General features: G+C 39.8%; 1 protein-coding gene across 3 annotated transcripts in view; it reads left to right on the top strand.

Moving 5' to 3' along the window:
• LOC133471022 (oxysterol-binding protein-related protein 10) overlaps nucleotides 1-15,995 on the top strand; it is a 59,521-nt gene that overhangs the window by 21,846 nt on the left and 21,680 nt on the right. For 2 of the 3 annotated variants that reach the window (XM_061760135.1, XM_061760136.1), the window contains exons 3-5: nucleotides 3,711-3,790; nucleotides 7,433-7,501; nucleotides 14,441-14,638. In XM_061760135.1, coding sequence (XP_061616119.1) covers nucleotides 3,711-3,790; nucleotides 7,433-7,501; nucleotides 14,441-14,638 — 347 coding nt within the window. Of the gene's footprint in view, nucleotides 1-3,357; nucleotides 3,401-3,710; nucleotides 3,791-7,432; nucleotides 7,502-14,440; nucleotides 14,639-15,995 lie in introns of those variants that run through there. The other variant, XM_061760137.1, reaches the window with a different exon arrangement.

Here is a 15,995-nt window from a genome sequence, read left to right on the forward strand (position 1 = left end):
TTTAAAGTTCAGCGAGGAGTCATTTTCCAGTTTTTACGGCTTACGTAGGTTTAGATGTGGGCTGCTGTGTGTATCATCTCACTGATGTGTCTTCTGCTTTTAAATGCTGCCTTTCTTTGTTTTGAAACTATTTTTTTTACATGCATTTCTCATCACTTTTGCATTTGTAAGAGGATACATACAATGTGTCGCTAATGCAGGGTCTCCCTCGAGGGGTTCTCTCGTACAACAACTGACCGCCATTCTGCTACATTTCACTCTGTCTGAATGTAAGAACATGTAATTGTATCTATGAATGACCTCCAACAGTCTGGGGGTTTGTCTGGCTTCACAGCAAAAGCACTAATGACAATTACAAGGCCGAAAATTGAGACATGGACAGTCTTGCTTCTTAGCGGGCATCTTTGATTTAATCCTGTGCAGATGCTCAGGTGCTCAATTAATTTATTTGTCACACTGCTACAATCAGTGAATGAGATAATATACCCGTTTCAAATAGAGGTCATTTGGATGTCTGACAGAATCCTCAATGTGAAAAAAATAATTCAGCCAGAGTCTGTACTTATGACTATAAATAATTTTAGAAATATTTTGTGTGACTGAGCGTAACTGTCGAAAAAGAGAAGGTTTTTAGCAATCCTAGTTTCTTTGTAATCTTGCTAACTAATAAAGTAAAGGTGATGAAAACATACTATAATTGGCAAATGGAACTACTCTGCATGCACAAATTATCTCCACATACCTTCCGGGAGTCTTACACTTCAGAATTTGTCCAAAACTATCTGGAAAATATGCCTTGAAAGTCACACAAAACATCCAGGTTCAAATCACCAGCATATCTTGCAAGGCCTCAGTTTTGTTGTCTTATGTTTTGATATTAAAAGTGCTAATACATGTATGCCAGTTAAGAATGTTCAAATGGTAATCAAACATTGTCTTAACAGTCAATAAAGAATTTATGAGCGAAATGGTTTGATTAACAACATTGTGATAAAACTGAGGGTAATGAGAGAATGGTTAACCGAGTAGGAGTACCTTGATGGCTACTGCAGAACTACTCTGTGCTCCCACCTCATTTTGCATTGTCTAATTGAAAATGTATTTCTCATGGAAGAATGGCACAGCCATTTTTTTTTTTTTTTAAATTTCCATCAGGTTGCATGAGACCAGCATGCTATGTTCGTAGGCTCGAGCGAGCATATTGTGAACTGGTGCACATCAGCATAGAGATACTGTAATAATCTTAAAAATCCCAGCCAGGCTTGTGCACTTCACGAAGATGAATAGATGACGGAGATATTGATTCCTACCATGAAATTGGCTCTTTTTGGAGGAAGAGATTTCTTGGGGCGATGGGTATAAAGAGATATAGTATTTTATTTCCATTTCTCAAGAGATTTCTTCCAGTGTGTCAGCTCCTCAGTGTTCCCTCTTTGCTCAAAGTGGCCCTTTGTAGGTGTTTGGACGAGTGCTGTAGTCATCTAAGTGACAAGTTCACAGTGAATTCTCAGTGCACCTTTCACCACTTCAAACACGCAAGGAAAAGAAAAAAGGAAAAGACATTTTAACATTCAAATTGGAACTGAAAGATTACATTTGTTGTAATTCTTTCTACTTTAGGGGTTTCTTAATTCCAGTTTGCTGCTCAATATACTGTCTAACATGCTTGAGTGTCTTTCACGTGGAAATAAATGAGTGATTAACGTATGTAATAAAGATCCAACTCTGATAATTCTGCTCCCTTATTTGTAAAGTGCTTCTAATGGGAATTTCCATGGTAGCATCATGAATGTTAATTTAATTTCTGTGTGAATGCGACAGTTCTTTTGGCATCACTGTAATGTCGAATTGTTGCAATGCAGCGTCATTATCAATGCTGTATGTCCGTGTTGTGTTAAAAAATTGTTTTGCTTTATTTGTTAGCTCTCAATGTGAGGCACGCATGGGACCTCCAGGTACCTATAAAAGTTATTTTGCTGTGGGTTGAGCTCCTAAGTGAAGAACAGCACGCATCAAGGGAGTCAGGTGCAGCAGTTTGGATCTGATTGACACCTCTGCGGCAGAGTCTTGTTTGTTTTCTGCAAGGTTGCATTCAAGCAGCCTCTTCTCATGAGACCTTAGCAAGATGCTGGACAAAAAGTTATGTTCTATAAAAATGTATTGGAGGATTATTTGAAAATGCTTTTTATATACATATCCTTTGTGTCAGGTCATTAAGCAATGAGAAGAGTGAGTGATGATGAGACCAAGGAGTCGTGGATCTTCAAGTACGACCCAGAAACCAAATGCCGCAGCCTTCCGTGGAAGCCTCCGGCGTCGCCAAAGCCGAAGAAAGCAAGAAAATCCAAAGCCGAACTCATGTTGATCACATTCTTTGATCTGAGGGGCATTGGCCACTTTGAGTCGCTGCCACAGTGCCAGGTCAACCAGCAATTCCACAAAAAGATCCTGTGGAACGTCGCCGTGCTGGAACAACCTCCCAACTCACCCGACTTGGCTTCGTGTTATTTATTTTTTTTCTCTTTCCCAAACCAAAGTGGGTCATGAAGGGGAAGCAAAGACGACATCAAGATGGCCATGAGGATGATCGCAGAAAAAAATAAAAATAAATCCTTCCAGGAGTGCATGACGCCGTGGCAGAGAAGGCTGGCAAAGTTCATTAGACTCCAGGGAGATTCATTCTAAGTGGACATTTTTAGTTTGTAGTTTGGATTTGACACCTCGTATATGACATTTGTAAAGTTGAAGTTGACACACAGTTTTTAGAGCCGCTGTAAGTGGTGAGTTCCAAGCAAAACGTGCTATATATTTCACATTGACCCGTAAAAATTGGGATTGAAGAAAAAAATTCCCTGATGCAAAGAACAAAGGATGACATCAAGATGCCCATAACAACGATGGAGTAGTGGTCACAATTGAGTCGTCGTTTGATTCAGGCCCTCCTGTGAGGAGTTTGCATATTCTCCCTGTGCTTGAGTGGTTTTTCCTCAGAGTACTCGGGCTTCCGTCCACATTCCAAAAACATGCATGTTAGGTTATTTGAAGATTATGGACAGTTTAGTCCATATACAAATGTGAATGTTTCTTTTTTTTTTTTCCGTTGTTTCCCAATTTAACCGCCTAGCGAGCCGGTTTTGGCCCCTGAGCTGTAAGTTTGACACCCCTGCCTTACCCTTAATACATGCCTGGTGCTATCTGCATCGGAATAAATAAATGCTCCCTGGCCAATATTTTCGAAAATGTGGTATAGCATTTTCAGGGTAGCATCTAGACCATGTTTGTAAAGTGTGTTGAGGCTCTTTTTTTCTATTCATGAACAAAATAGAGTGATTAACTGGATGTCCAACATGTTTTTATATTCCTGAAAATAGCATGGTAGAAATCCGCACCCAAATAAATGGTAAGACAGTAACTTAATATTCTTATTTAACCAATTTGATTAAGGAATAGCTATCTTTAGAAGACATGCATTTTCTTGTTCCAGCTCGTCCTGAGCTTAGATCCTTAATCAAATTCAAAGGTTCATCTGTGCAATTGGACTATATAAAAGAAAACGAATGGTAGCCATCAGTGGATGTGAAGACTCTTAACTACGTATCGACCTGACTGTGAATGCCTGTAAGAATGTATTGCATGCATAGGAAGTGAAGCACGTAAATGAACTTTGATTTTTTTCTTTCATTGTTTTTTTTTTTTCTGCATCTTTCCAGCCTATGATGCCAAAGAGCAGCAGTATTGGGTGAACCAGCTCCAAGCATGTGCCAGGCGACATTCTGACTGCAGTGCCAAGGTAAAAAAAACAAAAACTGCTACAAACAATTTCCAGTGCCAAATACTTCTTAGGTTCGTGATCTTATTGCCTAGGAGAAAACGAAAGTCTTGACATTTCCATGAAGATTCCTCCCCCCCTCTCATCTAGTCAACTCTGCTCAGGTTTATAAGTTCAACAGTTTCCTGGTCACTGCACACTAACACATCCTGCATGTGAAGTCCAAACAGAACCGTATACAATGTATAAACTGTACGTGAAGAAAGCAGGGGCTCTGTATTTCCGTTGATATTTGTATGATGCTGTCATGTCATCTGGATTTTTCTGATGAATGAAATATTTTAGGCGGCACGGTGATCGACCGGTTAACACCTCAGCCTCACATTTCTGAGGACCCGCCTGTGCGGAGTTTGCATGTTCTCCCCGTGCCTCTGTGGGTTTCCTCCCACATCCCAAAAACATGCATGGTAGTTTAATTGAAAATTCTAAATTGCCCGTAGATGTGAATGGGTGTTTCTTTATATGTGCCCTGCGATTGGCTGACGACTAGTTCAGAGTGTACCCCGACTCTCGCCCGAAGTTAGCTGGGATAGGCTCCAGCACACCCGCGGCCCTAGAGAGGATAAGCGGTATGGAAAATGGATTGATGAATGAAATACTTTATGAAAATATGTTCTTTATTTAAAAAAATAAGCTTAGCTCAGACTCAAGGTCAACATGTTATTGCCATTCTTAACTATATATATATATGTAACATTTTTTAAAACAGAAATGTGCAATGGGGTGAAATTAAGAGGAGATTATAATTTAAATGCCAAACATCCATAACAGGGCACAACCTCTTTGGTTGTAGTAATTTTATGGCAAATGTAATTGACTTGTCACACATCTCAAAGAACATCATAGTCACGTTATAGGATACCGAACAGAAATACAGTAATACCTTGTAACAGAGATAGCGGTAGGACATGAGATTAGGGCTGCAACTAACGATTATTTTAATAATCGATTAATCTGTTGATTATTTGTTTTCAATTAAACGATGAATCTGATTTTAAAAAACTTGCATTTCCACCTTTTTGTTCAAAAACAGGACAGTACACAAAATGATAATGATTCAGTTCCTGGTTTAATCTCTAACATGTCAGAACAGAGGTGAAAATGTTTAATAGTTTTCCAAAGTTAAAAGATGTTTGCAATGTTTTTATTTTGATGAAACAAAGATAATCAGTGAGTTTTATTATTATCCATCCATCCATTTTCAACAGCGCTTATCCTGGTTAGGGTTGCGGGGCGCTGGAGCCTAACCCAGCTGACTTGGGGCGAAAGGCGGACTACACCCTGAACTGTGTCGCCAGTCAGTCGCAGGGCACATATAGACACAGACAACCATTCGCACTCACATTCACACCATCACTGAGTGGGAACTGAACCCACGCTGCCCGCACCAAAGTCAGGCGAGTGTACCACTACACCATCAGTGACTCGTTTTATGATTATAATAAATAGTTATTATTTACAGATGTATTTACTGTTGAGAGGCTGAAATTCCAAGGATTTTGTCAATTTTAAGTTAAACACAGTCTCTAAACGATTAATTGATTATCAAAAATTGTTAGATTAATTTGAGAATCGATTACTCGTCAATTAACCATTGCACCTATACATGAGAATTTCAGAACATACTGAAGTCGTACTCAAATTATAAGCCACTACAGCATATTTGTAGCAAAATATTAAAGGGCTTGTTTCTTGTGGATAGTGCAGGCACAATGATGCTACAGTTGCTGGGAAGTAGTCAAGTTCTGACAAAATATAGGCATGGAATCAGTAAAGGAAGCTGTTGATTACGATTATCAAGTAGTTTGCTGGCTAAAGAAGTGAGGACATTGCAACAAAGCTATTACGCTGCTCTGGATTTGGAATTATTCCTAGACAATAGCATGTTAATACATTTTTTATATAATATAGAGTGCTTGATCAACTGGGCTACAGTTTTCCCCATTATAAGTTAAGGAAATGGAGTCAAATGCTTGTCCCTAGTTCCCACTTGGCACTCCACTGAACATGAATGTATTAACACTGCTTAGACAGATGTGAGGTAACCGGACTGGCATTAAGGCAGTACTTTTACTTGCAATAATAACAATAATGCATCCTAATTAATTGAGCTGCATGACTCTCTAAAGTCATTCTTCCCCTTAAAAGGGGACATAAACAAGTGGTGCTCTCTGATGTGAGCCAAACGCCATCAATTGTGTGTTGTGTTCTGGTCATAGATTCAACCTTAGCCTGTCCTCCATCACATCAAGTCTGTTAACAGGCTTTTTATTTATTTATTTTACATGAGATGACAATTCGATAACAGTACTTGCAAAGATGATGATCATGCTTCCTTGTACAATAATGAAATGTATTCATCTATTAGATTCACCTGCAATTCAAGAATATTTCCCTTTTGCCTTGGCTGGGGTCCTGAGTGATATTGTAGATAATGGTAACATGTTTCTTCAGGAGTACGATGACTGCGCTGGGTGGGACAAGTAATAGCCAGCTTTATCTGTAACCACTCTTTTTAAATGGGTTCAATGGATTAATATTTGAGTATATGTATTTTTTGGGGGGAGGGGGTGTGGGTGTCATGGGCTTAACAAAATTGAATACATCATTTTTGCTGTTGCTAAAAATTTTAAATGTGTGATATTGTTTCAATCCCTTTTTCTGTTCACTACATGCTGCAATCAAGTGACCATACATACAGTATGTGTTGACTTGCAGGTGCAATTAATTTAGTTGGTTGTGAAACCACAGTGGCTGGGATGTAAGACAATGTCTCTTTATATTCCCGCGCTCGCGCAGCCGACAACGCCCGCATCGCATCACGTGACCGACGCATTGGCCCGCGCGGCTCCTCTGCGTCACTCGACGCGCACGCGGCAAAAATTGTTGCTGCGCGTAGAATGCCGCAGAGATCATCTCTCGTGATTGGTCCGTTTTAGTCACACGCTGTGATGACACTACAATAAAGGACACTATTGTAGTAAGAACTTTTTAGCTTCATATTTGAAGATGATTGATATGCTTCAACATTCCGTGATAGGTCTTGACTAAATCACACTGCTGCCGTCTGTTGCTGCCATTTTTGAAACATATTTTGGTTGATGTTTAAATTGTACAACCTTTAAGGGCATTCGAAACACTGTATAAGCTTACAGTGGGGCCAAAAAGTATTTAGAAAACATCACTGCTCTAGAGGAGATCTGCGTGGAGGAATACCAGCAGCAGTGTGTGAAAACCTTGAAGACTTACAGAAAACGTTTGACCTCTGTCATTGCCAACAAAGGGTATATAACAAAGTATTCAGATGAACTTTTGTTATTGACCAAATACTTGTCCACCATAATTTGCTAATAAATTCTTTAAAAATGGGATTTTCTGTATTTTTTTTTTCCTTTCTCAATTTGTCTCTCACAGGTGAGGTATACCTATGGTGAAAATTACAGGCCTCTCTCGTCTTTTTAAGTGGGACAACTTGCACAATTGGTGGCTGACTAAATACTTTTTTGCCCCACTATATATTCAACAACCTGCTTGTGAAACCTTTGCATTCCACATTCCTCCACTTTCTGCAACCAATGTCTTTTTTGTGTGTGTGGTTATTAGGTAAGGAAGTTGAAGGGCTCTGATGAACACCTGAGTGCAGAAGAAGCAGGGGGAGAACAAGATGTGCTGGTGAGTCACTGCTAATAAACACACACAGCCACTCTTATTTAAGATGTGCAATGCTTAATTTCATCTGCTAACGTCTTGTCTGTATGGACTTGTACTCCTCTGTGACGGCATGTAGTGTCGTGCGCTTATTAAGCATCATTATTCTGCTCATCTCCACCAGAAAGCTGCTGCCGTGAAAATAAGTAAAAGATGGCATCCAAATAGTTGGGCAAACAAATCAAAGTGTACTTCACTCTTGCCATCTGCACAGTGCAGCGCTAGTGTTTTTTTTTTTGCTTTTTTCCCCCGATTGTTGACTGCTGCTCTGATGCTCTGGATGCTCTGCTACGTCTTGGGTAAAATAAAAATCTGAGGCAGAGAAGCAGTTGTGTGGTTTCCCATTAAGAAATATACTGAGCATCCTGGAGAAAGATGTGTGTACCACTTTCTGTCAATATGAATCCCTGGTAACCTGGATGAATTGTACAATCGGAGGGAGTCCCGGTGCTTACTTCCGTTGTCCATTAATGTCGCTGTGTTGTGAGTTTGTTTTTGCGTTGTGGCGTTTGCAATTGTTGTCTCGGCCACCGTAGCTTTCCTATGTCGCAAAAGGTTCCATTACCAATTCTACGGTTTTCATTTTGGGCTAAAATTCATTATCATGGTATTAATTGAAGCGCTTCATGGTAATGGTACATATCATGATATAAATTAAGTGGAAAGAAATTATAGTGCAAGTATTTCTAAATGGGTTATAGTATGTAGTAGCAAACGATCACAAATGACAATACTGATGTTTTATACATATATATATATTTTATACATATATATACATATATATATATATATATATATATATATATACATATATATACATATATATACATATATATATATATATACATATATATATATATATATATACATATATACACATATATACATACATATATACACATATATACATATATATATATACATATATATACATATATACACATATATACATATATATATATACATATATATACATATATATATATATATATATATATACATATATATATATATATACATATATATATATACATATATATATACATATATATATATATATATACATATATATATACATATATATATATATATATATATATATATATATATATATATACATATACATATATACATATATATATACATATATATATACATATATATATATATATATATATATATATATATACATATATATATATATATACATATATATATATATACATATATATATATATGTATATATGTATATGTATATATATATATATATACATATATATATATATATATATATATACATATATATATATATATATATATATATATATATACACACACACACACACACACACACACACACACACACAGGCGGCACGGTGGCCGACTGGTTAGAGCGTCAGCCTCACAGTTCTGAGGTGCGGGGTTCAGTCCCCGCCTGTGTGGAGTTTGCATGTTCTCCCCGTGCCTGCGTGGGTTTTCTCCGGGCACTCCGGTTTCCTCCCACATCCCAAAAACATGTATGAATTGGAGACTCTAATTTGCCCGTAGGCATGACTGTGAGTGCGAATGGTTGTTTGTTTCTATGTGTCCTGCGATTGGCTGGCAACCAGTTCAGGGTGTACCCCGCCCCCTGCCCGATGACAGCTGGGATAGGCTCCAGCACGCCCGCGACCCTAGTGAGGAGAAGCGGCTCAGAAAATGGATGGATGGATGGACATATATATACACATATATATATACACATATATATATATATATTTTATATATATATATATATATATATATATACATATATATACACATATATATATACATATATATATATATATATACATATAGATATTTTATACATACAGATATATACACACACTGGGTACGGAAAGTATTCAGACCCCCTTAAATTTTTCACTTTTTTATATTGCAGCCATTTGCTAAAATCATTTAAGTTCATTTTTTCAACATTAATGTTCACACATCACACCAGATTGACAGAAAAAAAACTGAATTGTTGAAATTTTTACAGATTTATTAAAAAAGAAAATCTGAAATATCATACCATAAGTATTCAGACCCTTTGCTCAGTATTTAGTAGAAGCACCCTAATACAGCCATGAGTCTTTTTGGGAATGACGCAACAGGTTTTTCACACCTGGATTTGGGGATCCTCTGCCATTCCTCCTTGCAGATCCTCTCCAGTTCTGTCAGGTTGGATGATGAACGTTTGTGGGCAGCCATTTTTGGCCGCTTTCATCTTTCCTTCGATTGCAACCAGTCGTCCTGTCCCTGCAGCAGAAAAACACCCCCACAGCATGATGCTGCCACCACCATGCTTCACTGTTGGGACTGTATTGGACAGGTGATGAGCAGTGCCTGGTTTTCTCCACACATGCCACTTAGAATTAAGGCCACCAATTTCTATCTTGGTCTCATCAGACCAGAGAATCTTATTTCTCACCATCTTGGAGTCCTTCAGATGTTTTTTTTTTTTTGCGAACTCCATGTGGGCTTTTATGTCTGTAACATAAAAGGACGGTGCTGAGTTGCGCTAGCTAGCCAGCCGAGCCAAGCTTGTAGCTCTTGCAGACTTGGAATAAGTTAGCTGAGGTATGAAAGAAAACGGCAACACAGGTGTTAACTCATTCACTGCCAGCCTTCCCAGTTAACATGGATATTTGACTTCTCAAGCCGTAAATGGCAGTGAATGTGTTTTACATGCAACAGTAAGGTCACAAATGTTTGTGGTCTGTCGATTTCGTGGCAACGAATGCTGACTATTTAATCCTATTCAAATGGGAATGCATTTCAGTGTTCCAAACATTTCCAGGAGCAACACATCTGCGCTGTTGATACATTTGCACAGAGCACATATTATTCCTGGAATGTTTTCCTTGTGTCATTTATTGTAATATTTGCATGAGCCATTGCTTAAATTTATTATATCACCTCCTATTTGATAGAAATGCATGAGCAGTCAGGTTATTTGGCTTTAGCGCTCAATATAATCTTTCTCCTCAGAACATTTGGCCCTGTTCTTTGTGTCAATTTCCAACAACAGTTCAGTAGCTGGTTGCAGAGTCAGCTGCATATGAAGAAGCAGATTGGTACAGAAACAAAGCGGACTGTTTTCATGATGATTAGTGGGTCGTTATCATCTGTGCTCGCCTCCTTACAGGAAGTGTAGCTAAAGTTAGACTGTGGACTTAGTGCTGTTGACTTTCTGTTGGCTTAAGGTCAACACATGCCGTTTTTGCCTTCTTTGAGTCACCTTTGCTGGAATTGCTTTTTGTATCAAAATGTCGAAATTCTGAAGTGTTACACCACAATGTCATTCTTAAATACAATATGACAAACCAAGTAATATTTATCATATCTGTTTAGAGTTTGTCGGCAGTTTATTTCACACTAAAGCGTTTATGTACACTGCAACGGTCCATATGTAGCCAGTGCGCACACTGAGTATCTAATGAGGGTGTAATAAATGTACCCTGTGGTGTAAAATGTGACAGGTCAGCAGCTGACCGTGGTACCTTACACCCACGCTGCCTCATGCAGGGCCAAGTCCACCCAAAGCTGAGTGACAGCAAAGAACTAGGAAAATAGGAAGTGACAGTATTGGAATTGTTTTGCCCTGAGCCAAATCTGCTGTAGCACAGTAACAGAGAATGTCTGGCACAAAGACATTTATTCGACTATTTTCATGGTTGTCATAACAGATTGTTAGTTTGTTCATTTTGGTCAGATGTCAACATTGCATTCTCTACTCCTCACTCCTCGTGAGCAAACTGCTGTCTCAGGTTTAAATGATGCCGTCTCCAGATTGCACGCTTCAGCTCCTTTCACAGATGTTCAATAAGATTTAAATCAGGGCTCGTCAAAGGCCACTTCAGAATAGTACAATATTTTGTTCAGAGCCATAGGGTGATTTTTATTTTTTCCTTGTTTTTAAAGTTTTTTTTTGGCTGGAAGACTTGCTTTGATAGCCTTGAGATTTCATTGTGTCCTGCACATATATACTGTGCTGGAAAGCAGCCCCAGAACATAACCAAGCCTCCTCCATCTTTCACAGTAAGTACAGTGTTCTTTTCTTTGAATGCTTTTTTTTTTTTTTTTTTTTTTGCATCTGTAAACAAAAAGCGGATGTGACTTGCCAGAAAGCTCCAGTGTTGTATCATCTCTCTAAACAAAATTCACCCAAAGCTTTGAGGCTCGTCAGTATGTATTTAGGCAAATTCTGGTCTCATCAGTTTAAGTCATTTTGGTGACCAATGTGGTTGTTTTCTGTCTTTATTGGAAAGTGTAGAGGCCAAGCCAACACTTTAAGCCCCTGAGAAATTGAAATTTACTAATGGACATGCTGTTTGCAACAAAGTCTAACTAATTAAAAGTCTGAGACAAACTTAAACATTAAAGACAAAGGCCGCGGAGGGGTGGGAGGACGCCCCCCGTCCCCTTGGACCCCACCTTCCTCTCCCCTCACGATGGGCGCTTAACCTGGGCTTGCTTTGTCGGGTCATGACCGTTTTTGGGTGGCTGCTGGCTGCTGCGTTGGGCCCCGGCGGGGGGGGCTCACTTGGATGTGGGTGGGGGTTTGGGCGTGAGGGACGGTGGTCCGATGCCCGTGCCCCTCCAATTAGGACTGGTCGGGGCTTTTCGATCGGGCTCGGGACCTCCCTGTGTCCTTGGGGGTCGGTGGCGTCCCCCTGGTTGGGTCCCCTGCTGGACGGGCTTGCTGACTCGGCCCCCCCCTTGTGAGTGGGGGGCTCACCCTTCCTCGATGTGCCGGCTCAGCAACTCCGTACACCAGTTGACTAACAAGCATGTGTTACGGTGTTCATTCACTAATAAGTTCGATAGAAACACTAAAGGCTTTAATTACTTGTGCTGGGATCACTAACAACAACACAGGTTATACTAACATATCAACTCACGGGTTCTTACAGGTGTTTAGACACTAAAAAAACAATCTCACCGCACCACTCGTCAGTAGCGCATCCTGTCCTGCCCTTTTCCGTCCTCTCTTATCTTGTTCTCTTGGTTAGTTATTGCATGTCCCCCATCTACAAATGACTGTTGTAATATTAATGTGTTATCTAGACCGTCTCTCTATTGTTCTGCTGTGGTTCCCTAGTCCCCTTGTCCACTCTATCTGTCCCCTAAAACTCTTTTCTGTCCGGCTGCATTTTCAATAAACATCAGAATAATAGATTTTATTTTTATTATTTTTTTAAATAAGCAGAGTGAGTCTTCCAAACTCCCTTGTTGCACAGCAAAACCGTTCTAGCACAAAGGTATACAGATCCACCATTCTGCAAGGCCATACAGCTGAACAGGACAGGTTTAAAACAAACAAACAAACAAACATTTGCATGGCAGCAACAAGCTGTTAAAGTGGTCAAAAACAGCTTCATATTGATGATCAGGAAAGGTCGCGCTTGTTTTTTGAAATGATCCAAATTTGCTACATTGAGTTGATGATGTTGATGCCACACATCTCAGGATAGGATAGGTCTTTTTTTTTTGTATTTAATAATAGGACCTTCAAATACTTGCTCATGAAGTACTAAAGTTGCAGGGATGTAGAGGTTTTGACTTGCCCATGAAAGATGATGAAAGAAGAGCTTGACACCACCATGTATTTACCACCGAAGTTTCCAGTTACGCTACCTTATTCTATTTCTTCCTCTACTACTGCTTTTTTTGCTTTGTATTTTCTGGCAGTCCGGATGCCCTGTGGTGTCATGCTGCCTCTCACAGGTCAGTCTTTTGTGTGCTGCGTTGGTCGTCTGGAGTACACACACTAGGAGAGCACTCGGCACACACTTGCCGATTGTTTCCTTGCCAGGTGTGGGGTCTCTCAGATTATAAAAAATGGTGACGACTGAAAAATCAGTATTCGCATACCCCGCTTTACCTGCATTAAGTCCTATTTCTTTGAGTTGTTTCCCCTACCCCTCCTCCAAACATATTCTTGGGTCAAATACCTTCTTTCCATTGCCAGTTGAATGAAATGCTTGGGGCTCTGTTCCAGTTATAGAGCACAAAACCTCAATTCTTAATTTTCTTTCTGTGCTTGCTCAGAGCTTGTGGCTTGACTTTGCACAATGAAACAGTGTTCTCTCCTTAAGTTCTGCCCCTAAAGATCGCAAAGGACCTATATGATATAAATCTCACGTTTCAGAAATTGGATGTATCTGATCACGACAGAGAAGCAACGTCCATCTGTAGAATTCTTGCATTATGTCCAAAGTATACTTTTCAAATAGGATGCCGCAAAATAAGCTATAGCATTGAAGTAAACATCCATGATTTTGTGGTTACTGCACAGCGAGCAGCGTGACCTCAGCTGGTTGTTTCCCTATCAGTGAGCGGTGCTTTGTTGTGCAAGTTTGATCTATTTTGTTCTCACCGGCACTGTAACCAGACCTCTGTTATCTTGGGACTGATCATCTCTGGTGCCCTGTTTCCCGATGCACTAATGGGAAGCAAAGACAGACTTGGGAGGATAACTGGTTTAACTTTACTGTGTGTTTTTACACGGAGGTTGTCACACCGATAAGGAAAGTGTCACAGAGGAGAGCAAAAGACAGTGAGAAATATTACTGTATGTAATAAAACTGAGGTGACTGCAGAATTAAAACATTTTATGACTTATCTGTATGAAATTGAACATTTTATGTTTGGACTGACTTTTTTTCTGTGATTTATGTGGAAAATTATTGAAAATGGTTCCCTCCACATTAATAACTATTGTGTAGATATACATATAGTTTTTGTCTATAACGTAGATGTTAAAATATTTATTTTAATGTCTGATGCAGGTAAATAATGAGTTTTTCTTGGCTGGTCCACCAATATTACAGACACTGATGGTGATAATATATTTTGTTATCTTGCCTTCCTTAGGGCTCCTCATCCTGTGGTCGCAACCGTAGCTTCTCCCTCCTCCCACACCTTACGCCATCTTCATCACCAGCTTCTCAGAGGCAACTGGCCCCCACGTCTGCGCCCGGCAACATCGTCACAATCACCCACCACAAGTCACCGGCTGCGGCGCGACGGGCCAAGAGTCAATACCCAGGACGGCTGCTGGAGGTCAAAGAGGTGGGTGACAAAGATGTTAATTCATATCTGAAACAGAAATAAAAAAAATACAAAAATATATACACACACACATATATGCAGTCTATACCGTATGTATCTCCAAACATCTCCAAAATAAGTGCTTTGTTGAAATCCCTAAAGCTAAATGATGAATCATCTTTCTATGTTACGTCTTTATCGAGCTGCTGTGCTCCAAAGTTCTGGAGGACAATCAAAACTCTCAAAGCCCTGCCTCATCCTTACACGTTTTTAAATTTACTTAGTCAGTGTGAAATCTGAGCCTGTTTAATTGAATGTAATGCCGATATACTCCCAGGACCGTTACTCATTTGGTTGTATGAATGGCAACAGGTGGATACACAGGTTTATTGGACCTTCTGCCACGTCAGGGAAATGCGTTTAATTTTTCTTACGGTCACTATACGTCCGAGCATAGATGAACAAGAATATATTTGTAATGAATAAATCTAAAATGTTTGACAAATTAAGGGAAATTAAATGCCACGGAACCCGTCAGCTTCACAGTTCTGAGGAGCGGGGTTCAATCCCCGGCCCCGCCTGTGTGGAGTTTGCATGTTCTCCCCGTGCCTGCGTGGGTTTTCTCCAGGCACTCCGGTTTCCTCCCACATCCCAAAAGAGGATGAGGGAGGGAACTGGGAGGTCGTTAATGACTTTCTCTAGCGGTGTCTCAGTACTATGATGGATTCTAAATACAGACTGTAAGTGTGTCGAAATTCTACAGTCGTTTAGGAACTGTTTTCTTGAGATTTTGGACAGCAACGGTAGCTTGGATATCGTTCTTTAGTTGGCAAAGACATCTGGATCAAGAGCAGTTTCCTGCCACAGTCCAAAAACATTGGCGACTCTAAATTGCATTTAGGTGTGAATGTGAGTGCTGATAGTTTATGTATGCTCTTCGATTGACTGGTGACCAGGCCAGGTTGGCGCCAAAGTCAGCTGGGATAGGCTCCAATCGCGTCACAAATGAGGACAAAGAGGATTGGACGGACAGACGGCCCACCTTTTCCTGACTGTGTTGTATTTACTTGCAAGCAAAGTAAATGGGGATGGTTACAGTCTTTTGAGGAAGTATGCATTTGGACACATGACCAATGGTGAGAATAGATGCAAACTAAAAATGTGTTCATTTAGTTTAGTTGCTGTATTAACATTCACGTCATGTGGCACAGGTAAACAGGCGATACCAAATGCACTTGAAAAGGTCATGGCTTCCCCACCAAACTCATCCAAGCACGCCGTCACAGACCTTGCTTAGTTCGCTGGGCCACAGCCATGCTGGAACAGAAAAGGGCCTTCCCCCAAACTATTCCCACAAAGTTGGAAGCTTTGCAAAATG

Source organism: Phyllopteryx taeniolatus, chromosome 21 (assembly GCF_024500385.1).
Source record: "Phyllopteryx taeniolatus isolate TA_2022b chromosome 21, UOR_Ptae_1.2, whole genome shotgun sequence".
NCBI classification, from domain to species: Eukaryota; Metazoa; Chordata; class Actinopteri; order Syngnathiformes; family Syngnathidae; genus Phyllopteryx; species Phyllopteryx taeniolatus.